This window comes from Tasmannia lanceolata, unplaced genomic scaffold (assembly GCF_043159265.1).
Source record: "Tasmannia lanceolata isolate RefF3 unplaced genomic scaffold, GAP_Taslan_0.1 ptg000003l, whole genome shotgun sequence".
In the NCBI taxonomy this organism is placed as follows: Eukaryota; Viridiplantae; Streptophyta; class Magnoliopsida; order Canellales; family Winteraceae; genus Tasmannia; species Tasmannia lanceolata.
This window is the reverse complement of record NW_027518680.1, coordinates 61307501-61335293: the sequence shown is the minus strand read 5'-3', so window position 1 is coordinate 61335293 and position 27793 is coordinate 61307501. Positions and strand designations below refer to the sequence as shown.

The following is a 27793-nucleotide window of genomic DNA, read 5'->3' as shown; positions in this document are numbered from 1 at the left end:
TGTGAACTTTTCTTTACAAAACGTCTGGTGTGCCACACAATATGAACATGTCTTTACAAAACTCTGTGTCCCACACATTGTGAACATGTCTTTACAAAACTTCTGGTGTGCCACACATTGTGAACAAGTCTTTACAAAACTTTCTGTGTGCCACACGTTGTACGTACTTTGTTTGTTGTCACCGAGTCAAAAAAACAAGTCAATTTATGTACTTAAACAGTCGAACATGAATAAAGTGATGAGCTTTTCACCTTTTATCTTGACAGTGCATTCACGCGTCAAGTTTTTGCAATTTTTTTCTCTCTCTTTCCATTAGTTTGATTTGTTTCTTCCAATATAACCAAAGGAGGTTCACACACATGACACATTACTCTCAAGAATAACCCTAGTCATTAAGATGTTATACAATTGGGCCACAAAAAATTTGTAAAAGATATTTTTATTAGGGATTTGCTAGGGACCATCGCAGAAGGCAGCCTATGGAATGACACAGATTTTAAAATTTTTTTGGGGGGTAATTCTGTGTCGTTATGCCCTATTCCCTAATTTCCGCAATGCGGCTACTTGTAAGTGGTTTAAATTTAAAGCTTTTAAAAGTTCAAAAGTTTCAAATAAAGTCATTTTTAAATAACCACAAACCGCGAAAACAAATAAGGGATTTGCTAGAGTCCATCGCAAAAGGCATTTTGTGGATGGTCTGTTGCATCTGATAGCAGCCACCTCATAAATGAAGACAAAATTTAGCAGGTATCTTGATCATAGTTTTAAAAGTTCCCCGTGTCATCTTAGACTTACCCCGAGTCGACACCCTTTTTCCTTGACCCGTTCCACTTTTTGCCGGTTGCGTTCCGCATTTTGCCCTACAGAGTAACTTCTTTAACTCTCCTAAGTACTCATCTGCACCAACCGAGTACTCATCCGCATCAACCAGGTATTCAACTGCGTCGTATCAAGTTGATTAGGATTTTCTTCAATAACTGCATCAACGTTATGAAACGCTGATTTTGATCTTTTATGAGGCAATTTTTATCTTTACACACACGCGCGCGCGCGCACACACACACACACACATATATATATATATATATATATATATATATATATATATATATATGTATATATATATGGACATTTTAGTCTTTATATGAGTCAAAAGAATCTAGGGTATTTTGGTCAGAAACATATGGTATTGCCTGATTTGAAACGTCAAAATCGGGGCTTTCTCTTTGGATTAAAAATCAAGGGGTAGATGGTTTTCTCTTGTTAAATAATGAAGAACTCTGATAGCAAGACCCAATTGAATTGGCTACTCTTCTTCTTCTTCTCTGAGCCTTTGTGAGCCAATGCAGGCAATATTTGAACCTGTTCTTCTGTAGTAAATAATGAAGCAACCCATTCAGTTACTCTTCCAAACTTTCCTATTACTATTACTCTTCCAACACCTCTTCATCAAAGCCCAAGTCTTCACCTACATAGACAACTGTGACTCCGGCAATTACACTTCAGGCAGCCAATTCGAGACCAATCTTAACCACCTCCTCCTTTCTCTAACCACTAAAACACCTCTTCTCGGCTTCTACAACACCACCTCCGGCGAGAACCCGAACCTTCTCTACGGCCTCGCTCAATGCACCGGTCGTGCCTCTGCTGACGACTGTCAGACCTGTCTCAACACTTCCAGCTCAGAGATCATCCGTCGCTGTCCAAACCGAAAAGGTGCTGTGAAACAACCACTTACTCCAAAAGCTTAAGAAGTTAAGGGTATAACGCCCATAGGATGATCCAAACCGTCCATCTGTTAGGCCAATAGAAAAATAGGTTGTGCCCCAATAAATCATTTCATTTCCACAGGATGATCCTCGATCTTATCAGTATTGAAGGGTTAGGATCATCCTATAGAAATGATTTTTGGGTACAACCTAATTACGTGTGGTTCAACTAATGGACGATTTGGATCATCCTGTGGAGTGTGCCGCACGGTACTTTTTGAAAATACGAACGGCTGCCCATCATGTAATTTCTCTGCTGTTATTTCATCATTTGTACCTCAACGCCGCCCCCCACCCCCCCCCCCCCCCCCCCTCACATTTCGGGTCGGGTGGGTCGGGTTTTCCAAAACCCTACCCTACCCTACCCTACCTGAGAATTATCTAGGGTTGGGTCGGGTCTAATTTTTCACCGGAAAGTCTGAGATTCGTAAAACCGACCCTGCCCGAGATAGTTTCTTGGGTCGGGTTGGGTCGGATCGAGTTTTCATTTTTTAGCGTGGTATAGTGACTAATTTTAAAGATTGTAGAAAAAAATCAAATCTTCACACCAAAGTTCTCTAAATTTATGTCATCAAGTGTATAAATATAAGATGGACACTATATTTTCACATTACAGACATGTCACCTCAATGGAAATAATTGTATCAATATATTGGAAAATAATTTTCTATCTTATCCAAGAGATATTCAAGAAAGTCACAGACTCACAGTACACCCATGTGAATTGGGTCGGGTTTCGGGTTTTTTTTCTTTAAACCCGCCCGTACCCAAGATTGAGTCGGGTTTTCCAATTAAAACCCGACCCTACCCAAGACCCATGATTTCTAAACCCGACCCATGTTATTTTCGGGTCGGATTGATGAGGGTCGAGTAAAACCTTACCCAAGTTGCACTCACGTGTGGAGCCCCTCTTTTGGGTTGGCCGTACATGTGAATTTTTATTATCAATGAGTAGTGTTTTGAAAGATTTTATATGATGTGTGGCCGTATAAACCTCTTTTTTCAAAAAAAGTACGGTATAGCCCACTCCATAGGATGATCCAACCCGTCCATTTGTTGGGTCACAATGTAAATAGGTTGTGCCCCAAAAATTCATTTCCATTGGAGATTTCCATAATGTGCAAGACCACCACGCTCTCCGCCTAGAATTCCAGGGAATCACGCCTCCATGATTGTAACCATCGCCCATCACGCCCACGTGGACAAAATCAAAGGCACGATTGGCCCCATGAGCATCGTGGGTCTCCTCCCCTATAAAAGGGCGTCTACACACTCAAGCAAGGGCATCGAATCCAATTCTCCTCCACTGGTCTGGTAACTTGTCTTGGCCCTCCTCTCATTCATCGTCCATTGTTTGTGTTGCCCATCTCTGACTTGAGTGTTGAAGTGGCCGCCCGGAGCCACAACTCTGGGCCCACAGACGCTTTTTCTGTGAGCACAAGATCACAAGCTCAACCGAGCTAGTATGTGCAGTCGGATTTTGGGCACCATCAGATTGGCGCCATTCGTGGGACCTCGATGCCAAAATCTAAAGCTTCGAAAGCTCCCTCTCAACCTAACGATAGAATAGCGACGAGAAGCCAGACAAGTCAGTGGAACCAAGACCAACCAATAGAAGTAAGAAAAATGGGTGTTTCCGGCGAGATTCCAGTCACCATGACTGCTCTTAACCAGTTCACTCAACAGCTTGGAGATGTCGCTAACGCTCTCCAACAAGTACTGTAAAGGCTTCCTTCCCAACCGGCGGCTCCACCTCCACCTGTGGTTTCGTCCGTTGAAGAAGTTTCTCCCGTCGATGTTGCGGAAGAAAGGGGATCCTCCGAGGGGCGAAACTCCCGGAATCGGAGATCCCTCCATTATGGGTGTCAATTTTGGCTCGGGCTCGGAAGCTCGCTCGAGCTCGGCTCGAATCCTTAACGAGCCGAGCCGAGCCGGCTCGTTAAGCTTAACGAGCCGAGCCCGATTTAGGCCAGGCTCGGCTCGGCTCGTTAAGGCTCGTTAAGAATTTAATATATTTAAGGAACCCCATTTTAGGAAGTGAAAGGGAGAGGCAAAATATGTCACTTCATTTTAGGAACCCAATTTGTTACTTGAACCACGCCCCATAGTGTAAAAAAAGTAGTCAAATTACACTATATGGGGCTGTTCGGGGAAGATGAGGGGTGTGAACTTAATATAACCCAAGCTCGGTAAGGCTCGCGAGCCTGACCGAGCCGAGCCGAGCCCGAGCCGAGCTTTTGAGCTTAATGAGCCAAGCCGAGCCGAGCCTGGCCAAGCTCGGCTCGGCTCGGCTCGTTTACACCCCTACCCTCCATCATCGACAAGGATCCGCGTCGATCACCTGCCCACCGCCAAATCACCCCAAACGAATCGCCAATAGAGGCGCGATGACCCGGTAGCGGAGCTAACACTTGCGAATTTCGCTCCCCAAATGCCTCCCCCCGCTGAAAAAAGCTCGACTAGGGACGATATCCCAAGAGAAAACTCCACTATCGTCGCCGATCTCCAGCATTAGATAAAGGAACTCCAGCAACAGATGAAAGGATCATGCGACCCAGACCTCCTAGCGGAATGGGACAGCGAGGCTGCCTCCCCATTTGTTCCGAGGATCGCCAATGCAGACATTGCGACGAACTTCGACATGCCCCACCTTGATTTGTATGACGGAGCAACCGACCCTTTGGAGTTCCTCCGAACTTATCGGCGAGAAATGGTACTCAGAAATGCTTCAGATGCCACAATGTGCAAGGCCTTTTCCTCATATTTAAAGAAGGACGCAAGCAACTGGTACAGCCGATTGAAGCCCAACTCCATCGAGACGTTTCATGAACTTGGGAAAGAATTTGCCACCTACTTTGTGAATAGTCGGCCCTGACAGAAGCCCGCCGACACTCTCTTGGCTCTAAGGCAAGGGCGAGATGAAACCCTCCGGAAATTCATTAGCTGGTTTCTTTCGGAACTTCACCAAATCAAGGAGCCCAACTTCGACATGGTCAGCGCCGCTCTTCGCCATGCCATTCGGGACCGCGACATGAAAGTCTCCTTGAATGTCAATCCCCCCTGCGACCTTCAAGAACTCATGGCTACCGCAGATCGATACATTAACAACAAGGAGTCGTTTTCCATGGAAAGGGAGTCGGAGATCGCTCGGGGAGGAGAAAAACGGAAAGACGACTCTAGGACAGGACCATGTCTCAAGCAGGCACGACATAATGACCGACCGAGTCATCGAGCTCCGATTCCTTCGTTTGAAAAAAGTTAACTACACCCTGTTGAACATGACAGTGTCCAACATCTTGTATGAAATCCGAGACAGAGAACCCATACGCTGGCCCGAAAGAATGAGGAATACAGGAAAGAAGAAGAACTCCGGAAAATATTGTCACTATCGTCAAGACCACGGCCACACTACGGATAGCTGCTATCAACTCAAGAATGAGATATAAAGACTTGTGGGACTCGGTCGGATCGACAGATATCTCCAAAACTAGCCGAGAAATCAGCAACAACCTAAATCAGAGGTTCACCGACCCTCGGGCGAGCGTCGCTCTCCCGACCGCCGCCACAAGGCAGAAAGCAGTCACCAGAGAACACAGGATCAGGAGGCCGAAGCGCCCAAAATAGCGCGGAAATATTGATACCATCTACGATGACCTCATCTTTGGAGGACCAACCGAAGAAGGATGCGCCCTCTACACGGGACAGAGGAGGATTACAGGAAGATAGAACGACCTCACGATGACGCTGTTGTAGTCCAACTGGCTATTGCCAACTTCAACGTAAGCTGAATTCTGTTAGATACCGGAAGCTTCGTCAACATTCTCCACCAGAACGCCTTCGATGAGATGCATATTGACAAGGATCGTCTGGAGCCGGTCGACTGGTCCATCTTTGGATTCTTCAGAGGGGAAATCAAGGTGCGGGGAAAGATCAAGCTACCCGTAACATTTGGGACCTACCCCGTCCAACGAACTATCATGCAAACCTTCTTAGTGGTTCGTGTACCTTCGACCTACAACGGGATCATTGGTAGGCCGGCACTGAATGAACTGGGGGAAGTGGTATCCACTTCCCACTTAAAGGTAAACTTTCCCACGAAGCACGGAGTCGGGGAAGTCAAGGGCGACCAAGAAAAGGCCCGCGTGTGCTACGCCACCCTGTTGAAGAAGAAGAAAGCTGCCAAAGGAATGTTCTCCATCGGAGGTCCTGACGAATCGAGGTGACGCGAGGGGAGCCGGTCGAGGAACTCACAAAGATTCCCCCTTTTCTGGGGTCCAAGGAACAAACAGTCCAAATAGGTTCCCTCCTCTCAGGTAAGCCCAGGGCCGACCTTGTCGAGTTTTTGAAAACTAATTCGGATGTCTTCGCTTGGTCTGCTTCAAATATGCAAGGAATCCCCTCTGACGTAGCGGTTTACAAGTTGAATGTAGACCCGAACTCAAAGCCGATCAAACAGAAGAAGCATAACTTCGCCACGGAAAGGCAGAAGCACATCAACGAGGAAGTATACAAACTCCTTAGCGTCGGATTCATCAGAGAGATCCATTACCCACAATGGCTTGCTAATGTTGTAATGGTCAAGAAATCTAACAGAAAATGGAGAATCTGTATTGATTTCACTGACCTCAATAACGCGTGCCCAAAGGATTGTTACCCGCGTCCTGAGGATCGACCACCTTATCGATGTCACCGCCGGGCACGAAATGCTGAGTTTCATGGACGCCTTCTCCTGCTACAACCAAATTCAAATGTACGGCCTCGATGTTCTGAAGACTTCCTTTGTTATCGACCAAGGATTGTTCTGTTACAAGGTCATGCCTTTCGGCCTTAAAAACGCGGACGCCACGTACCAACGCCTAGTCACAAAATTTTTGTCGAGCAGATCGGAAGGAATATGGAAGTATATGTTGACAACATGATTGTGAAAAGTCTCGAAGCTCGAAACCACATATCCGACCTTGAAGAAGCATTCGCCGTCTGTCGAATAACGAAGCACTTGCGGATGACATCATGGGACATCGGGACCTTTACCATCTTGCTCTTTGCCATGTAAGCCAAGAGACCTCTCCACCCGTTCGGATAAACTTGGGTCGGAACCAACCCAAAAAAGTCTAGAAATGATATCATAATCTCCGAAAGAGGAAACCGAATACCGGCCTCTATGACCTCCTAATAAAAAGCAGTCTCTCCCTCTACCGAATTGCAGCAAAATCGTTCATCAGAAGTTGGGAGCCGGATATGATACTCCTCAGGAATGTGATACTTGTCCCTGATTCGTGCAAGGTCGGAAGGCTTAAGAACTCCATTCGATTCCACGGCCTCTTCCGGATGAAACGCTATTCCATGAGGCACATCAGGCTCGTGAAGATCAGCCGATTCCTGCGCGAGATGCCTAGCTTGAACTTCCATTGGTTGCAAGCTTGAATCACTCTTATCCATCGTCAAAGCTGCTATCACCGGGGGATCGCTCGGTACCGATTCTGCTGCCTCAAGCGGTTTGTGAGGAGGCGTGGCGCCCAACTCACCGCCTCCCCTTGGACAACCTTGGGAGTTGGTACCTTCTTCTTTCGGGACGTCATTGACTTTTTCCTAGCAGACCCTGCTTTCTTCGGGACAGGGACGGCCTCCTCATCCTTTTTTGCCCTTACATTACACCTCTTCCCGAAAGGCGGTACTGGGACACTTTTGGCCTCCTCTTCCTCCAGTGGAATATTTGGGGAGGAGGATGACTCTGCTATCCTAACAGATTCTTCAGACGGGTTTTGGGAATTGGTATCCTCAGACATATTGGAAAAAAAGAAGCAACGAAAGGAAATACAAGATTGTGGAAGAAAAACGCACCGGAACAAACGAGGATTTGCCGGCAATGCCGCCGGAGAAGACGAACCAGCAAAGGAAATAGGCTAGAAACCTCGCCGGAAAAAGAAAAAACTTCTGCCGGTGACGAATAAAACCCTTCAAGCAGAAAACAACTTTAAAAGAGCCGGTGAAAGGAAGAAAGTGGAGAAAAAGATGTTAAGAACGAACGGCGAAGGAGGAGTTTCGCCGGAAAACCCTAAAAATCTCATCGGAAAAAAGAAAGAGAAGGAGAGAGGAAAGTAAAGGGAACGAGAGGGAGTGAAGGGCTTTTATAGACCTTTGGGCAGGAAACCAAAAGGTCATGTCTCACTGACATGAACTGCCGTGTGACACCCCTTCACTCACGCATGTTTGTTGGAACCATAAATGCGCCGTTTCATCATCATGACTCAAAGCACCAAACCGCCGTTACGCTGGGATCGAAGCGTCACAAGTCTCCTACATGTCCTTTCGAAAGACCTCCGGATGACACGTCAATCTGCACCCAGCAATCTACAAGGCAAAATTTCCCTCAGTACCGACGGTCGGTAAAAAACATTCGAAAAAATCACCATGAACACTTTGCTTACGCTGTACCGATGTTCCCCACACGACGCATTACAGAGGTCATACAAGAGGCATCCAGGACCTGGCACCGACTAACAAACAAGAAGCACATAGAGAGAACAATCGATCTAAACACTCGCATTGCTCGCCGTCCTACAAATATGCAAGTACATCAAAGTCCTCACATCACTCGGTACAGACCAATGTAAGAGTTGCTACAAAGACAACATGAGTTACAAAAAGTTTTTTTTTGTTATTTATTTACATATGGAAGAAGCTTTACAAAAGGAGGGCTTCTAGGCCAATTACAAAAAAAAGAAAGAAAGAAAGATCTGCACAACTAAGGCTCCACCGAGCTACAATCATTTATGAAAGATAAAAGAAGATCAAAATCTCCACCGAGCTACAGAAATATCGGATCTTCCCATCGCCATCTTGCTCCATCATGCCACGACACCCACTTGGCAAAATCTTCTTTGCTCTGAAGGAAGCTTGATCCTTGTAGTGCCGTTATCAGGATTTTGGCTGATAACGATGGCATAATCACCCGATCGGATCCTCCAAACGATCTTCCTCAGGAAAAGCCTCTGGACTATGAGTTGCGGCACCGACCCTCACTCCATCTTCAGATTCTCCTTGCAGCTGGGTCTTCAAAACACCATTCTCCTCCTCCAGTTCCTCTACCCTTGCTCGAAGACGGAGAACCTCCGCCCCCATTTGGAGGAGCTGGTTGGCCACACCATACCCCATCTCCTTCACGTGCTTCAGGGACTGCTTGAAATTGGCGGCGAAACTAGGGATTCCTTCAGGAGGAACGGCACCCCCGGGAACCGGAGAATCCTGATGGTCTTTGGGTTTGACTTTATACTTCTTATCACCCCGAGATCCGTGCCCCCTCTTCTCTCCTTCAACCGCCGGTGGTGCCATTGCCGGAATCATTGCAACTAGAACTACCATGTCCGGCGAACCAGTTCTCACCGTCATCACCTTCTTTCCCTTATGAGCTCCTCTTGTCCGCCTAGCCACTGATTCTCCAGCATAATCATAATGCCCCCTTTCCTCCTCCGACAGGGAGTTCACCTCCACCACCGGAATGTCTACCGCCGGTTGGTTTCCAATACCTTGCTTGAGACATCACCGGCGAGATGAAGAAAGAGGGACGAAAAGGAGAAGGGGAGAAGGGAAAATAAATGGCAAAGAAATGGCTTTTCCCCCACCTCTTATCACCACGTACGAGGCGGGAAAACTAGGCGGGATTTAATGATCCTGCCAGTTTTTGAAACCATGTAGCGGAAAAACCAGGCGAGAGTTTAATGATTTCGTCGATTTTCGAAATCCACGGCGAGAAAAATGAGTGAAGACCAATGGGGAAGCGCACCTCATTTCGAACCATCCCATCGGGAATCTACAACCCATCAAGTGACACGACGCTTCAAATTTATTCCGAGTTCCCGCCAAGGACGCTTCAACTCCATCATCATCAGGCAGTCAATACAAATAAGTAAGTACCTGGCTACCTCTCAAAAGCTCAACTACTTCCTTGACCCGCAAAACGGGACAAGAAAGTAGAGTGTAGTATGTTACTATGTTAGGGGTAAAATCGGTATACCCAGTACCGACCCTAACAACCATTCCCTAACGCATAACCTGGCCGATATAAACTCATATAAGGTACTAAAGGTACCGACCCAACCGTCCCAACAAATAAGCCATTCATACAACTCTCCAGAATCGGTGCCGACTCTCAGAAAGAATCAGACACAACTGCGGAAATCTTGTATGAGTCATCTTGAAATTGAATAAAAATTTAAGTTCTTATTTTCTCTTGCGGATTCAAGAGTGTCTTTCATTAAAGAAGGCGGTGTTCTTCTTCTACGAGTTGAAGACGGTGTTCTTCGCCTTTCCGCATGCTTCCGCCTGCGTTACCTTCTGCCCTGTCGGCAGTTCGACTCATTGTTTTGCTTAGATGACGCAGCCGAGTGGGTTTGTCCTGCCTTCGTAGGTGTGGCCACGTGTCTGCATGCAGTTGGTAGTCTGGGTTTACCCACAACACCAACAAATGGACTGTATGGATCATACCTACCGTACGAGTTTATATGGCCACACATCATATAAAATCTAGTGTTTTGAAATATCTCTTATACCATGTGAAACAACAATTACTCCACAAGCTTAAGCTGAGAGTTGTGTTATTTAATCATCTATTCTTCAACAGGTGCAGCAATTCAATTGGCCGCCTGTCTCTTACGTTACTCAGACCAGCCTTTCTTCTCCAGACTCCGAGGTTTTCCCAGGAATTCGCTTTTCAATACTCACAATGCGTCAAACCCAGATGTTTTTAATCAGAAGTTGGGAGCTCTGATGCAAAATCTTTCGGCTAAGGCTTGTTTTGATACATGGAAGATTGCAACAGGTATGGTAAGTTTGACAGATTTTGCCAAGATTTATGGTTTGATGGAATGCCGGAGAGATTTATCGGACAACGACTGTTACTCTTGCTTGCAAATGGGGATCAGTGACATTCCACTTTGCTGCAATCAAAGGATTGGTGGGCGGGTTTATAGCGAGTGTTGTTATTTAAGGTTCGAGTCGGAGCCATTTTTCCCGGCGACAGCTCCTCTTCCTTCATGGTCTGGCGACCAATCGGACCATTCGGATGCAACCGGTAATTGTTTTTCCTTTTCTGGAATCATGAAAGGTTGTTCTATTCCTAGGGGTGCAATTCGGGTCAGGTTCAACCCGATTTTGGCTCGGGTTGGGTTGGGAAAAGCCAACCCAATTTAATTTAGGGTTGGGTTAGGATTGAGGCCCTGGCAATCCGACCCGAACCTGACCTCTAATTTTATCTTTATTTTCTTTGGGTTATATTGTATTTTTCTATTTGGCCCTACCTGAATCCATCCCGATTTCATTAGATGGGTTGGGTTAGGGTTGAGAGATTTAGAGGCGGGTTGGATTAGGGTTAATCATCCTCAGCCCAAGGCACAGGTTAGGTTGGGTTAGGGTTGGCCTCAACCCAACCCAACCCGACGCTAGTTGCACTCCTATCTATTCCCTGAAAACAAAATCATCAACTAATTAGAGAGAAGTGCCTAATAAGTGATTTTCTAGGCAATTTTGCCGAAAGCCATTTCGTGGCTCACTACTGCATGAGAGAGCAGACGAATTAAACGAATAAGACAAAATTTGAGCTTCTCTACTGCAAAAATGAGCTGGGATTTGGCTTTTACACAAAATTGCCTAGCAAAGTGGGGATGAGTGTGGAAATAAATAATGGCACTCTTACAGTAGAAACTTTTATAGTGAGCATTTGGATTTCCGGAATTAAGCACTAGAATCGGCACCCTATTCTGATTCTGCCCGAATAGAATTAGATTATGGAAATGTTGGAATGGGCCCGGGGGGGGGGGGGGGGGGGGGGTTCGTCGTGGGGTTGGTGGTGTTGTATTTGTTTCCAGCACAAGAGTAGCTATCCTTGGAGTGATGATGATAGCAAATTTAATGGACGAGTATTGAAATCTCAGGGCAGAGCTAAGATTTAAAATATTCCAGAAATAGCTCTCTCCCAACCATAGCTAGCAAAACTTAGTTTTAAATGGCATTTGTTTTTGGGAAATGATTTTAGCACTCTACAAGTTTGATATGTGGAGAGTTTTCGAGATTCTTCGTGCCTCCGTTCGATCCTCAGATAGTGTCTTTTCGTTGTACACTTGGTCTGTTTCCCTATTCTTGTGATAAGGTTAGTATTTGTGAGTTGATTGTACTATCTTTATTATTCAAATAAACCGGTACGGGTCCACGCCAAATCCTAGCTTACCTACCAAAAAAAAGTTTGATATGTGGCGAAAGCTTCTTGTCTTTTAGTGTTTAATTGCCATTGTCAGAGCTTTTTGGGAACTCAAGAAGCTTTCCCACATATCAAACTAGTGGAGAGCTAAGATCATTTCCCTTTTTTTGTTATTAAAAAAATGGATAATTACATTTACACATCCACTTCCACCCCTATAGTTTAAAACGTGACAAATACACACTTCGTTAATCGCTCAATTCCCTACCACACTCGACTCGAGTAGCCTTGCGCTACCCTTTTTTATGTCTCGAGTCAATAGAGATTGAGGAGATTCAATTTGTTTAAGGTTTGCCCCCTCAGCTGAAGGTTCGCCCATAGATTGAAGGGTTAGGATGATCTGATGGAGCTGATTTTTTGGGCACACCCTATCTATGTCAGGACCCATCAAATAAACGCTTTGGATTATCCAAATAATGCGGGCCCATACCCGAATCTTGGATTCGGGTATGGGCCCACATTATTTGGATAATCCAAAGCGTTCATTTGATGGGTCCTGACATAGATAGGGTGTGCCCAAAAAATCAGCTCCATCGGAGCATCCTAACCCTTCAATCTATGGACGAACCTTCAGCTGAGGGGGCAAACCTTAAACAAATTGAAACTACAGGGGTGTATTTGTCACGTTTTAAACTATAAGGGTGGAAGTGGATGTGTCAGAAACTAGAGGGGGTGTAAATGTAATTATCCCTAAAAAAAACCATGTTTGGTAGGATCACCATCTACTAGTCCGTTTAAAACTTAATTTTATGCAAAAACTCCATTCTTCTAGTAAAACACATTTTTTGGCCAACTTTTCAACTTTACCCTCACTATATTTTGTAAATGACAAATTCTAAACGTATTAAATGTTTTTTCTTGTGCTTCCTTTACTTAAACATTTTTTACTTGCTTTTCTTATCTAACAACAATTCAATACTCATTAACTCTTTTTATCAAAAGATCCCTTGCAAATCAGAGTTTTTTTCTTGTTTGTGCAGGAAATAAAAGCACAATGAGAATGCTTCAAATTATCTGCATCCTTATGGCTATCACATTGGTTCTTACATCCACTATTTGCACTTTCTTATTGAGGAGAAAGAAAGCAAGCAATAAAGATGGTGAATATCTTGCAATATAAGTATTTTCTTCATACATAGGCCATGTTTGGCAGCCATGACTTTTTTTTTCCAGAGAGTATTAGTTTTCCATGTAGGGAGAGAGGGGTAGAAAAAGGGGGAGGGATAGAATTTGAGAAGGGAGGAGCTAGGAGATGGTGCTAAGTGGCTTAAAAATAGGTACAATAAAACTCTATTCTGACTAGAGTTTTTCTTTTCCCTGATTTTCAACCACTTCTCACCCTCTTCTCACTCATGCCTCATCAATTTCTCCCTTGATCTCCCACCACTAGATAAACTAATATTCTGGAAAAATTCTTCATGGCTGCCGAACATGGCCTAATTAACTAGCTAGGTTTTATAATTGGATCCAAATAGTCCATCATCATCATCGATCTTTTTCTTCTTCTTCATCAACTTTTTTTGCTGCGCAAAACATGTTACAAGATCAACAAAAGGGCGGAAAATTCATCACTTTGTAGGTCATAATTTTGCTTAAAATTTGTTTTGTGTTCTAGGCGGACGAGTTGGAGGGGATAATGATGCCACGGAATCACTAATATTTGATTTGGAGACACTCCAAGCAGCCACAGATAACTTCGTTGACATTAATAAGCTTGGAGAAGGAGGATTTGGAACTGTTTACAAGGTACGGCCACAGGGCGGACCCAAAATTTTTATTAATACTTAAAAGAACGATACACTGGTATTGAGAAACTCATCTAGAAGGGATTCAAAACTAATGCTAAATAAAAATTGAAATATGATTAAGGAAAAACCATCATCCTCAGATTGAGCAAGGTCAATCTATCACATACTTACTATGTTGCATGGATTCTTTCCCTCCCTATACCGAATCCGTGTCAACACGTCTCCACATGCGAATCGGACATGGATTCACTTGGAACACACCTAGATTCTTGTCGTAACCGTGTCCCGCATTAATCCTGTTTTTTTTTTTCGGGAGAATTCGATTCATCGTTGTCTCTTTTCCACACGAATTCTGTTTTTTTTTTCGGATGAATCCGATTCATCGTTGTCTCTTTTAAAATGTGAATCCTGTATATTTTCTCTTTAAATGTGTTTTCTTAACATTTTTTTTATATGAAAACCCTAGTGCACAACCCCTTCTTCGACTCTCTTAATACAAAACTCGCAATGACCCTCTATCCTCAAATTTTTCATGAATCCTACTTTTGGGGGCTTGCCGAACCCAAGATCTCGAATCCGTGTCGGATCCCGACATGTGAATCCGAATCCATGCAACATGGCATACTTAAAAGAGCGATACACTGTTTACTAGGAGGATTTGGAGTTGTGTTCTTAAATTAAAGTTACTTAAATTTTCTTAATTTTTTTTTACCAGGGAAAGCTATTGAACGGGCAGGAAATAGCAGTGAAACGGCTTTTAAGAAGATATAGGCAAGGAATGGATGAGTTGAGAAACGAAGTAGCTTTAGTTGCGAAGCTTCAGCACAAGAACCTTGTAAGGTTGTTGGGTTGCTGCCTACAAGGTCAAGAAGAGCTGCTTGTCTACGAATACATGCCAAACAAAAGCCTTGACACCTTTCTATTTGGTAATTAGTATCTCCAAACTTACATATATAGCTCATTTCCCAAGCATTGAAAACCCTGATTTATTGACTTCCATGATGATTGAAGCTAGTTTTTGAGTTGTTATATGGTGCATGTGTGTGCTTTCAAGGAAAAATATGTGCATGAAGAAGTATATGTGGTAGGTCACTTGTGTAGAAAATTGATGGACCAAATACAATCAAATAGTACGCAAATGAAAAAGGAAAAAAAATAACTACACACAGAGAAAATATTTATGGGGTTCGGCATAAAAGCCTACATCTATGGGTGAGATCATGATCTTCCACTGCAAGGATGCAACGATATAAAGATTACAATGAGATTAACCTGAAACATAATCTAATTGTTACCCTTTACTCTATAAGCCAAACCAAGATCATACACTTCTCTTCGCCGAGGGAAAAATTTATGCTCCCACCATATTCTCATCATAAGACAAAACCAAGAGAAAAACCCTCACAAAAACCGCTAACTGCATAGTTTTGCTTGTATGTGTTGGGAGTTTCTCCTAAAAAATCTATAGTTATCCTAGCTAGTCAAGCTAAAAAAAATCATAAAAAAATCTCATTTAGTTAACAAGACGTGTTTCGCAACACTCTCTGTCTTGGTCCGTTTCAGTCACATGAAGATCAACTATATTGTACGCTCTCAAGAACATAACTTCATACCTCTTGTAGGCATCCACCCCATTCTACGTGGTAGGCCGCCAAATATCAACATCTAGTGATATTAGCCATGTTTAAACAATGCTTGTAATTGCCTCAGTATATGTTATACATAAGAAAATGGTTCCTGAAGTGGCGCTAGCAGTGGCTTATATGAGGTGGCGCTCACAAAACATAGGGGGCCACTTTGTTTGGATGATCCAAAGCATTCATTTGATAGGACCTCACATAGATAGGGTGTGCCCAAAAATCAACTTCATAGGATCATCCTAACCCTTCCATTTGTGGAGGTTAAAATGGATGGGGATAAAACCTCCATAAATCTAAACCTCCACAAATGGAAGGGTTAGGATGATCCTATGGACCTAATTTTTTGTGGGCACCCTATCTATGTGAGGGTCTATCAAATGAATGCTTTGGATCATCCAAACAAAGTGGGCCCCCTATGTTTTGTGAGCGCCACCTCAGGATCTGTTTACTCATATATGTATATATATTTTCTTTAAGTGAATAATTCTACCTGCCGCTCACTCACTTATCATGTGATGTCTCACATAAATATATTTAGCCCTAGCATGACAAACTTAATTCTTCTCATAATATATCACACACAGCTGCCACAAATCAACAAGATGCTTCCCTACTTCATGTTGGGATTTATGGCATTTTGTGTGTCCTTGCCATAGTTTGAAATTTCGACCAAAATTCGAAATTTCGGACCGATCAACACTGAAACCACAATGTTCTGAAACCGAAATTCCCGAAACGTACCAAATTTTGGTCAAAATTTTAGAAATTTCGGTCGAAATTGGAATTTAATAATAATATTTTATTCCTTTATGGAATTTCAGCCGAAATTACCAGCCGAAATTTCGGGAGAAAAATCCAGGATTTTGTTGACTTGTACCAAATTTCGACCGAAATTTAGGGATTTTGGCGGAAATTTCGGTTTCAGTGAATCCCGAAATTATAAGCGAAACCGAAATTTAAAACCTTGGTCCTTGCAACACCATTTCATTGCCTCATTATCTAATTTCCTTCTAATGCCGGCTGTGTATACGTACAAGGTGTCCAATCCCAACCCCAACCGTGAACATTCTAGGCCTGCAAAAAACTGGAACGTCATATCTCCTTGCCATATATTCTCTATGTGCATGGCCTATCCTACGATGCTACCTAAAGACAAACATATGTAAAGAAGCATGTCACATACTCCAAAAATTTCGAAATAGATGTCATGAAACAATCAATTTATTCATTAATAATAAATTCAATACAACTAGAATTGACTTTTAGGGCATACACTCTAACACCACTCCCTGGTAACGGTTCAAAATGTACAATCTCTGGGATTGGAGATTGGAAGAGAACCATCGAACTCATGGTTGAACAGGGAGTGGATCATAAGTGGTCGGCACTTTCTGCAGGTTGGCAATTCATATTCTTTAAATCCATCAATCGATATTCCACTGCACACATGAATCGAGGTACGCTTTCTCACTTTTGGGTCCTAACACTTCAGGCCCATATCACAACCGATTTGGTCAACCAAATAGCCTCATCTGTAATCTCACATGTCGTCATGTACTCTACCTCCTCTCTGATACCTTCGAATGACATAATGTAGTAGACCTGCTCTTGTATAAGTCTCTTGCAGAGTCAACCTTCACTTATCCTACTAGACGTGTAGAAGACCAGAAGTACAATACCGATCAAACATAGCTCCAAGATACACTCTTCCTTTCAATCATCCAAGAATCCTACTTCACTGCATTCCAATCCACTAACATGGTCAGCTAGGGTTGTTCGTTCAGTTATAACCGAACCGAACCGAATAGACCGAAATTTGATAACTGAAATAATTTCAGTTATCAAATTTCGATAACCGAACAGAAATTTCTAAAAACCGAACCGAAACTAAACCGATTAAAAATTCGGTTATTCGGTTAGTGGGAGAAAAAGAGGGAAAAAGCAAAATCTCGGTTTGGATCGGAGGGCTAGGATCATCCTATCGAAATGATTTTTTGAGCACAACCTAATTAAGTTGTGATCAATCAAATGGACGGTTTTGATCATCATACAGAGTGCCCATATAACACTTTTTTTTGAAAAAATAATGGTTTTTATTATAATTTCGGTTATTCGGTTAACCGAAATTTTTTTTTGAGATAACCAAAACCGAATAACCGAATTTCCAAAAAAAAAAAACCAAAACCAAACCGAACCGACCAAACCAATTCGGTTATACCTGAATAATGAACACCCCTATGGTCAGCACAGTTAGTGAGCGTGTCACTCATGTCAGAGGCGTGCCCAATTGCCCCCACCATAGCACTAATTGCTTGGAGATGAGAGAGGGCCCTATTAGTGATCAATAAAACTTTATCAATATGTATTTAGCAACTAATAATTAACCTTATCACCTATATCAGTTTTCCCTTAAAAAAATTTTAGAGTTAAAAAAAAAAAATCCTTAGTCTTACACAATCTTTATGTTGGTTGGAGCATATACAATGATTCAATGGCTATTGGCTACATGGTTAGTAGTAGTTTCGTTTTTTTTATCAGACTGGCTTAGTTGAGCACACCTGAAATGATCTGCTTTAATTAGGCCATGTTTCGATTGCAGGAATTTTCTAAAAAAGTTTTAGAATAAAACTTTTTTCCAGAAATTACTACTTTTCCATTGTTGGTTATACATTAAAAAAAAAACTTGAACCAATTTTCAGTTCAAGTTTTATTTACAAGGACCTTCAATTTACTATGATATCCATCTAAATAAGTGATAACCATATCATTTTCCTCTAAATTGTGTAAAGTGGGAATGTTTTTCTGCCAGAAATGTTTTTCCTGCAATCCAAACAATGCTTTAACTGTACATCTACTTATAAATTTCCTTTTAAGAATTCAATGATGCTTAAGAATTATCTTTGAGAAGCCAACTTCAATGGGTCATTTTATTCCTCTATTTGGCTCCAATTCTTTCGACATAAAGTGGGTGTAAAATAAATTTTACCACCATTTTTCCATAAATTTTGTTTTACGCCTGTTTTACGTCGAAAGAAACAAAGCCTTTATTAATAATTTTATGTGGTTGGATAGATCCAATCAGATGTTTGCTGCTGGACTGGAAAAGTCGATACAAGATCATTGAAGGAATCGCTCGAGGGCTTCTTTATCTTCATGAAGATTCTCGACTCAAGATTATTCATAGAGATTTGAAAACTAGCAATATCTTGTTAGATGGAGACATGAATCCTAAAATTGCAGACTTTGGTTTGGCCAGGCTTTTTGGTGGAGACCAAACTCATGCAAGTACCAGTAGAATTGCAGGGACATTGTAAGTTGAGATTCAATCCCTTTCTTTCTCACATTGAATTTTGAATACAACCTAAGCAGTTTTTTTTTTTTTTCCTTTGGGATCTGTTTCTTTCGACGAAAAATGGGCATAAAACAAATTTGACGCACATTTTTAAGTGGAAAAATGGCCGTAAAATTTGTCTTGCGCCTATTTTACTTTGAAAGAAATGGAGCCTTAGATAATCTTAAGTCTGCTTATTTCCTGCAAATGAATATACTTAAAAACTCATCAGATTCTATCAAGGTTTTAAATTCGACCAAAATCCAAAGTTTCGGAACACGGAAACCAAAACGTTTCGAAACCGAAATCCCCGAAACGAAACAAATTTCGGTCTAAATTTCAATAAAATATTATTATTTTTATTTCTTTATGGAATTTCAGCCAAAATTTCGGGAGAAAATCCGACATTTCATTAGCTTCAACCGAAAATTTGGGATTTCAGCCGAAATTTCAGTTTCGGTGAAGACCGAAATTATAGCCAAAACCGAAATTCAAAACCTTGATCAAGGCAACCTAGCTTCCTAACTTCCTACACTTTCCAAAGAAATTAAAACTAATACTAATTATCACATTAGAATAGAAACTTACTCTAAACCATATTAGAAACTCACTTTCCAAAACAATGACAAACCACAATTTCTAACTTCCTATTATTTCTACAAATCCAAAACCAATTTCCAAAATCAAATTAGAAGCTTATTACTCCTAATCAAAAGTAGAAACTTCTAAATTAGGGTCCTAGTTTAAACTAGGAAAGATCCATGTGTGGGCCTTCATGTCGCTCGCATTGAGCACGTTGCGTCGGCCTGGCCCTCCGACGCAGTGTAGGACCCTCAACACCCACAACCTTCTATTTACTGCAAAATAGTTTTAATCAATACAAGTTACACATTTTATGGATCAAAATGTAAACAATAGTAAATATATTTACAAAAAATTTGTACACTAATAGGAAAATATGATATTTTTTAGTCGAGTCAGTCATCACTCAATCAAGTGGACTTGACTCGACCCACTTTCGAGTCAGTTCGAGTTTTTAAGGTTTAAAATATGCTTTAAACATTTTCAGTGTGATAAACAAACACAATGAGACTTATTTGCCGATCATGCTCATTGTGTTTTTCCTTTAAGTTATGTTCTTGGGCAAAAACTTGTCTACAGTAAAAAAGAGTCAACTTGGGTGAATCAATGAAAAATGAGTTTTACATTAACTCAGGCACTGATCAAGAAGTTTCAAATAGTAGTTACTGACTTGGAAAAGGAAATTTTGGAATGTAATGCTTATCATTCTTTTTCAATAATCCAAACCCCAACTTACTTACCTAAAAAAGAAAAAAATAAAGAAAATTGAGAAAAATAAGCAAAAAGTAAAAAAATTTAAATTATTCTAAATAGTATGCGAATGCTTCTATCAAGAGCCACATTATATCCATATATGAGATTGAAAACTAAAAATTATCTTACTAAGCATTCAAGAAGAGGAAAGAAACATCATTTTGGTTGCTGATTGCATGCAGTGGATATATGGCACCGGAGTACGCCGTATACGGGAAATTCTCAACTCAATCAGATGTATTTAGCTTCGGGGTTTTGGTCTTAGAGATTGTGACTGGTCGAAAGAACGCCGGTTTCCATGAGTCTGATGGAGCTATTGATCTTCTAACCTATGTATGTATGAAACTTTATAATGTAATTTTATTGCTTAGGTATAATCTAAAAGGGAAGATTTACAATATTGATGGGATTTTGGCAGGCATGGCAGCATTGGACCGAAGGAATTGCTCATAAGCTGATCGATCGAAATTTGAATGAACAGTGCATAAGACAGGAGGTTTTGAGATGTGTTCTTATGGGACTACTATGTGTTCAGGGAGATGCAGCCGAAAGACCCACAATGTCAACAGTTGTTCTTATGCTCAACAGCTTCTCTTCAACTTTGCCAATTCCTTCACCTCCAGCATTTTTCATCGAGGGGAGTCAGATGGAGTCGGATGTGCTAAGAAATAATTCGGTAGTGAACGGAATGGAGTCTTCCGATCACTTCAATAGTAAGTTCAAACCGTATTCCTTGAATGAGGCGTCGATTACTGAATTAGACCCTCGTTAGGGAAAATGGGTACTAAACAAAAGTTCTGGTTTGATGTAGGACACTGTTTGTTATTTTCTGTAGATTTCTTATTTTCCTTTTTTTTTCTTAGTTCTATTTCTTATATAAGAGTCACAGTCTTAGTTGGATAACAGATAGAGCTTATCCTAATCCTAGTTGGATTGGAGATAGAGTTTGAAAGTCTATAAATATGGATGTGTATTGTATGTAGAAATCAAGTTTTCTCATTTAATAAAATTTCTTGCTCAGTATTTATCTTTTTCTTGTGGATTCAAGGATTCCTTCTTATTCCTTAGTGGATTCAAGGGTTTTTATCGAGGGAGACGATGCTATTCTTCAGAGGGTTGAAGACGGTGATCTTCGCCTCCTTTCTACACGTTTCCTCCACGTTAAGGTTTATAAATAGGCATTGAATTATTTGAGTAATATTCATTTAAGAAAATAAACATTTCAGTTAAATGCCTTCAAATCAACAAAGCATCTTTTGAGAAACTATTGTTTCCCTCCTTGGTTTCTAGTTTTAGTATTTTTCCTTTCTTTCCTGTCTATAGGCGTGAGAGATCAAGGCCAGGTAAGAATACTTCTAGTCTTAGTATTTTTCCTTTCTTTCCTGTTTAATGTCTATAGGCGTGAGAGATCAAGGCCAGGTAAGAATGCTTTGCATAGAGCATTGCGTGAGAGGCATGGGAGCAATGGAGCTTGAGGCATACTTGTCAAACTATGAGATACATATGAGAGAGAGAGAGAGAGAGAGAGAGAGAGAGAGAGAGAGATATGATGGATTCTCATTTAAGAATCCATCATGGATTTTGAAGTCAACACATGCATGCATGCATGCATACATACATACATACAAATGTGTATATGTCAGTCAAATGTTAAAATATGTAGCCATTTTGCAACTAAATGTTGGCACTTGACATTACAAGGGAAATGTTATCAGCACTACTGTATTTTGATGAGGGCACTCCTCACCTAAAAAAGGAAAAAAATAATTAAAGGATTCAAGAAGAGGAAAGAAACATCATTTGGTTGCTGATTGCATGCAGTGGATATATGGGAAATTCTCAACTCAATCAGATGTATTTAGCTTCGGCGTTTTGGTCTTAGAGATTTTGACCGGTCGAAAGAACACTGGTTTCCATGAGTCTGATGGAGCTCCTGATCTTCTAACCTATGTATGTATGAAACTTTATTGCGAAAAAACCAGTTACTCCAAAAGCTTAAACTGCTGGAGAAGGTGTTATTAAATCTTTTATTCATTAACACTCACCCTCACATGTGGCCCCTCTCTTTTTTGGGTTGGACTACACGTAGCACATGTGGATTTTTACCCTCAATAAGGTTTGAACGCAGGACCTTTTGCTCTGATATCATGTCGAACAACCAGTTACTCCGAAAGCTTAAACTGTTGGAGAAGGTGTTATTAGATCTTTTATAGTTTAACATTTATAATGTAATTTTATTTCTTAGGCATAATCTAAAACGGAAAATTAACAATATTGATGGGATTTTGGCAGACATGGCAGCATTGGACCGAAGGAAATGCTCATGAGTTGATCGATTAAAATTTGAATGAACAGTGCCCAAGACAGGAGGTTTTGAGATGTGTTCATATGGGCTTACTATGTGTTCAGGGAGAGGCAGCTGAAAGACCAACAAATTATAGAAATCTCAGGATTTGAGATGTGTTCATATGGGCTTACTAGGAGTTTTTTCCAATCACAATTTTAGAAATCTCAGGTTTGGAGAGGGATTTTGAAAACACAGTTTTCTGATCCAAGATTTTAGCTATACAAACACTGTTTTCAAGCTAAAATCTGGATTTTATAATCCCAGATTCTAAAATCCGCGTATCCAAACGCCCCCTAGATGTTATATATCAAAATATCACCGTGTTTAGCATGGATAAAATAAAATGAAGTGTATCTTAATACGAGAAATTATATGATGAATGGGTGTATAAATACGTACTCATTTGGATCAAATATCAAGGGTGGTACTTTCTCATACGATCTTTACATTCATCATATAATTTCCTTTTTAATACTATAGCAAATTATTTATATTTGTTAGTCTTTTTTATTGCAAAATATATATGAGATGCTCTTTAAGATTTTTTTCAACATTGTTTGGGCTCCATCCAATTCATTAAGGGTTGGGTCTATATCCCACATGAGACATTCACAGCATTTGTCCTTGTCTCAGCTATTTAGAGGCGGATCCAAAGGATCTATTAGACTGTCTGTGTCCATTGTCCACGCATACACATTGGTAGGGATCCAAAGGATCTATCAGACTGTCTGTGTCCATTGTCCAGGCATACACATTGGTAGGGATCCCAAGGATCTGTCATTTGTAGAATCTATGTTTGGATGTGCGGCATAGGATCGGAGAGTAGTAGAATAAGAAGTCAACGTTGAGGAGACAAGCATTGGATTCGTTGGATCAAACCATTGTTGAAGGGGATTCGTTAAATGTGATTTGTTGGCTGAACGGTGGGGCGGCTCCTCCGTGGAGATTTCTTTCCATTTTCGATGAGATTGGTGATATAACTTCAGGGTCTTCTATCGGATATAAACATGTCAGAAGATCGGCAAATGATAAGGCGGATGCACTTGCCAAGCGCGGTGTATCTAGTGGTCTTATTAGGTGGTTTGACCATCTTCCTCCTTGACGAGTGGTGTGCCGTTGATTGTATCTTTTGACTGTTTTGTCTTCTTGTATTCTATTGTAAATATGGGAGTTCCATCTCGGTCTCCTGTTTTCCCATCATTTATAATATTACCATTTCAAAAAAAAAACATTGGATTTGAATTGTCGGGAATTACCTTGGAGAGTAGTGGTAGGTAGTGTTTGGTAGTGCGACATTGACTTGGAGAGTAAGGAATAAAGTAGGGGAGTCATTACCCAATATAGAGAATGAAGAGAGAAAGAGAGAGAGGGAAAAGATAGAAAGAGAGAAAAACTCTACTCCCAAGATTTTTCAACCAAAATTCTTCTGTAGAATTGGGTTTGAAAGTAATAAGGAAGGGACATGAATGACACCTACATGCAATAATTATGCCAGAATCATGATGGGTAGTCTCATGAAAGTTCAATGCAATATTGGCAACCAAAAGAGGACTCGAATTTACCTTTGTCAGCTAAACCCACTCCGATTAAGAGATCAAGGAGCAGCGGAAACCCTTGGAATGATTCAAAAGAAAAAATTTCTCCCCTAATTGGATTTACAGCATCCCTAGTTACTAGATTATCAATGGTGGTTGAATTGAAATTCACAAAGACCAAGTAAACAATACCGAAGTCATTACTCAAAGTAGTAATCTCTGCTTGATCTATTCCTTGCCGGCTTCAATGGTTCTCAAACACGAAACACCTTGGAAATTGGATCGATGGCTCCCTTTGATCACTCAAACTTGTGGAGGAACATTTTTCAAAATGCTAATTATTCTACATTGCTTTAAAGAACATGGCCACCACTCTTGATAGTCCAATCATCAAATCACTAATCAAATACAGATTAAACAAAACAAAGAGAGAGAGAGAGAGAGAGAGAGAGAGAGAGAGAGAGAGAGAGAGAGAGAGAGAGAGAGCAAAACGTGTAACGCTTAGGGTTCTCCAAAAACCCCAATATATAGATGAGTGGGTTGGGCGTCCAAGTTGCCTTGGACGTCCACACTCACCCAAACTCTCTTTCTCTTCCTTAGTTTCCTTCTTTATGTTAAAGTCTAAGTAGAAAAGACTCCCAATTCAAATCAAACTCTTTTAGAAACAATTCGCTTTTACAAATCAACTTTCCAAAACAAACTCAATTGATTTAGGAAACTTCTTTCCAAAACAAACTGAATTGATTTAGGAAACCTCTCATAGTTGGACATCCAAGTCTCGTTGTGCACCCAACACACTTGGGTTGCCAAATTTGAATTTTAGAAACTCTTTTCAAAATCTAAATTTAAGTAAATAAGGAACTTTTCTTCTCTCTCAAAATAAGAAACTTCTAATTGATCAATTAAACTAATTAATTAATATAAATTAAAAGGTTCCTCCTCCAATAGGAATTAATTAATTTCTACGCAAAGCCAGATGGGGAAAAATGCCCAAGTGCACCCGTCATACTCATCGTGTATCTCCACTCTACTTCTTATGTAGATGATCATATCCATCCATTTAATCTATGAAACCCAAGATCTGGATTCTCCAAGAATCTTAAAGGGTCAAGCGAGTTATGAGTGGGATCGTCACAGGGATCCGATGATCTATCCTGCAAGATTCAAAGAATCCCAATGCGACCTTACTCGGTAGTCACACTACGGTCGCATTTAGGTAAATGGTCCTCACTAGAACATTACCACGAAGATGAACATCCGATCATCGAATTACCCATAAGGAAAATGATATGGAGACCTAGAGTACCACCAAAAACGGGACCTGCAATGAGAACATGCCATGTGTGAAAGAAAATTTTACATTTTGGTGATTTCTCTTAAGGGATTGCTCACGTCATTAGTGATGTTGTGGCATGAAACAATTCGTTCGGTCCCCTTTTAGGTCCTACTCTCAGTTTCCCTAGCATTACTCTTACCCATAATCACATCATATGTGTGCGTCCTACATACAATCCTCATTTACGGGGCTGGGCCCTATGGGAGTGGTCATTAACTACCCCCTAGGATCACTTATGGTATACCTTCCAATCTAACGACCTGGGCCTACAAATGTATTTGCAAAAATCTTTGAGAAACAAACAATTGTTTTCGAAAATATTTTGATAAATGCTTTATCAAATCGTCTGCCTAGACTTATTTTAGAGGCCTATGCTGAGATTGAAACTGTAAATGACACCACCTCTTTAATCGGAGGTGAAGGATTCCATGTTGGGCATCCCTATTGAACTCGTGGGTTACCGTGTTACTTGAAACTATCCTCAAGTGACTCTTAAAGCAGAGCCACCATTGGAAAGCCTAAAGCCATGGAGTGGGCCCATAAATCAATATGACCCCTTAAGTCTAAGGACATATAAAGGGTCCTATCTGGCAGAACAACCTTATCCATATTCTTGTTCGTAGGTTGTTCTACTGTGATCTGTTCAGTGAACAAAACTAATGTCGCAGCCATTCTGCCGGCTTGGGGTCCACTACCTTAGTGACCGAGATAGGCCACCCCAATTCGTGTATGGAGGCTAGGTCTAATGTTGGTTGTGCAATGGGTTCTGTGTTTGGTTGCACAAAGTTTCAGCAGCCATCGGGATTTTGAAGGAAAATTTGTTAATTAGCATATATGTCCTGAAAGCCAGTGGTTTGATGTTTTGAACTGTTTGATTCATTAATAAAGTTTTCATTTCATAACATTCAGTGGGTATATCTTGGAGTGTGTGATGTGCTTATTCTTTTCTACACATGTTTGTCTTTAGGTAGCATCGTAGGATTATCAAGTCCATGGATTCACAGATCCTAAGGGGTAGGGAGATATGATATTCCATCTCTTTGCAGACCTAAAAGTTCCAAGTTGGGTTGAGACTAGACATCTCTTCCTTCAAAATCACGATGGCTGCCAAAAGTTTGTGCAACCAAACACAAAACCCATTATGGAGCCCTCAAAGAGCCCCTCATGGATTTTGAATTAATTAAAAAAATATCTATAGCAAATGATCTTTGATTTTAAGGTTTCTTCAATACCAGCCATCGTAAGAGGTTGTGTGGATGAACCATATTCAAAGTCAGATATTAGAATATGTACGTAGCCTTTTTCTATCTAAAAGTTGAACCATGAATATTATTCTTTTTAATGGATATAAGTTATATGCCATCCTCTGATTGGACCATCCAAATAGGGTTATTTAAGCGTATGAGTAGGAAGTGCTTTCTATCAGAGTTATAGGATGTTAGAATAAGTGGACCTTGATTTGTTCTATGAATGAACCATGCCTTCAAAATCTCCTTCATTGGAGACTTTTATCAAAGTTGGAGGATGATAAGATGAATAACCTTTTTTCCTGTTACCCCCATGTTTGGCAACCATGAAAAATTATTCGATGGAATACTACGGGCCCATGTGTGAGAGGGGTTGAGAAGGAAGGAGAGAGAGAGAATTGAGTAGGTGGGAGTAGGGATAGCATAAAAAATTTCAAAAGACTAGTGGGTCTACATTATATAGATAACAGCCAGGATTGTTTGACTGGTGCCATTTTTGTAAGCTGGTCCCAAACAAATGAAGTGTACAGATCATGTTTATGTATATGCTACCCGTACTGGATTACAAATCCAATACGGAAAAGATTAAAAAAAAAGGTCTCTTAAAAACGAGATTTTATACTGTTTAAGCTCTTATAGTCCCTTATTTTTCAAGAAGTACTGTACGGACCACACTATAGGATGATCCAAAAACTCATTTCGATAGGACGATCCTAGCCCTCCGATCTATAGATGAAATGCATATTATGAAAACCTCTATAGATCGGGGGCTAGGATCATCCTATGGAAATGATTTTTTTTTGGAACAACCTATTTACGTTATGGCCCATCACATGGACAGTTTGGATCATCTTATAGTGTGGTACGTACAGTACTTCTTGAAAAATAAGGGAGTATAAGAGTTTACGCGGTATAGAATCTCAAAGCGAGATTCTATACTATGTAAGCCCTTAAAAACAACTCCCATCCTATAGACATAAACAAACATACAAATATGAACTTATCTTTACAAAACTTTTGGTGTGCCACACATTGTGAACTTTTCTTTACAAAACTTCTGGTGTGCCACACATTGTGAACATGTCTTTACAAAACTTTGTGTGCCACACATTGTGAACTTTTCTTTACAAAACGTCTGGTGTGCCACACAATATGAACATGTCTTTACAAAACTTTGTGTCCCACACATTGTGAACATGTCTTTACAAAACTTCTGGTGTGCCACACATTGTGAACAAGTCTTTACAAAACTT

At 40.9% G+C, this 27793-nt stretch overlaps 1 protein-coding gene across 3 annotated transcripts; it reads left to right on the top strand.

The window, feature by feature from the left end:
- The first annotated feature begins 1229 nt into the window (after positions 1-1229).
- On the top strand, positions 1230-21100 carry LOC143858016 (cysteine-rich receptor-like protein kinase 8). Of its 3 annotated transcripts, XM_077368600.1 has the most exons (8): positions 1230-1716; positions 10390-10839; positions 13002-13121; positions 13637-13767; positions 14485-14695; positions 18482-18719; positions 20258-20408; positions 20494-21100. In XM_077368600.1, the coding sequence occupies exons 1-8, from the start codon at positions 1383-1385 to the stop codon at positions 20845-20847; spliced, it is 1989 nt and encodes a 662-aa protein (XP_077224715.1). In that variant the 5' UTR covers positions 1230-1382; the 3' UTR covers positions 20848-21100. The 3 variants fall into 3 exon arrangements, with proteins under 3 accessions (XP_077224715.1, XP_077224723.1, XP_077224728.1); XM_077368608.1 differs by lacking the exon at positions 13002-13121; XM_077368613.1 differs by lacking the exon at positions 10390-10839 and having other exon boundaries at positions 1234-1716.
- Positions 21101-27793: the final 6693 nt, after the last annotated feature.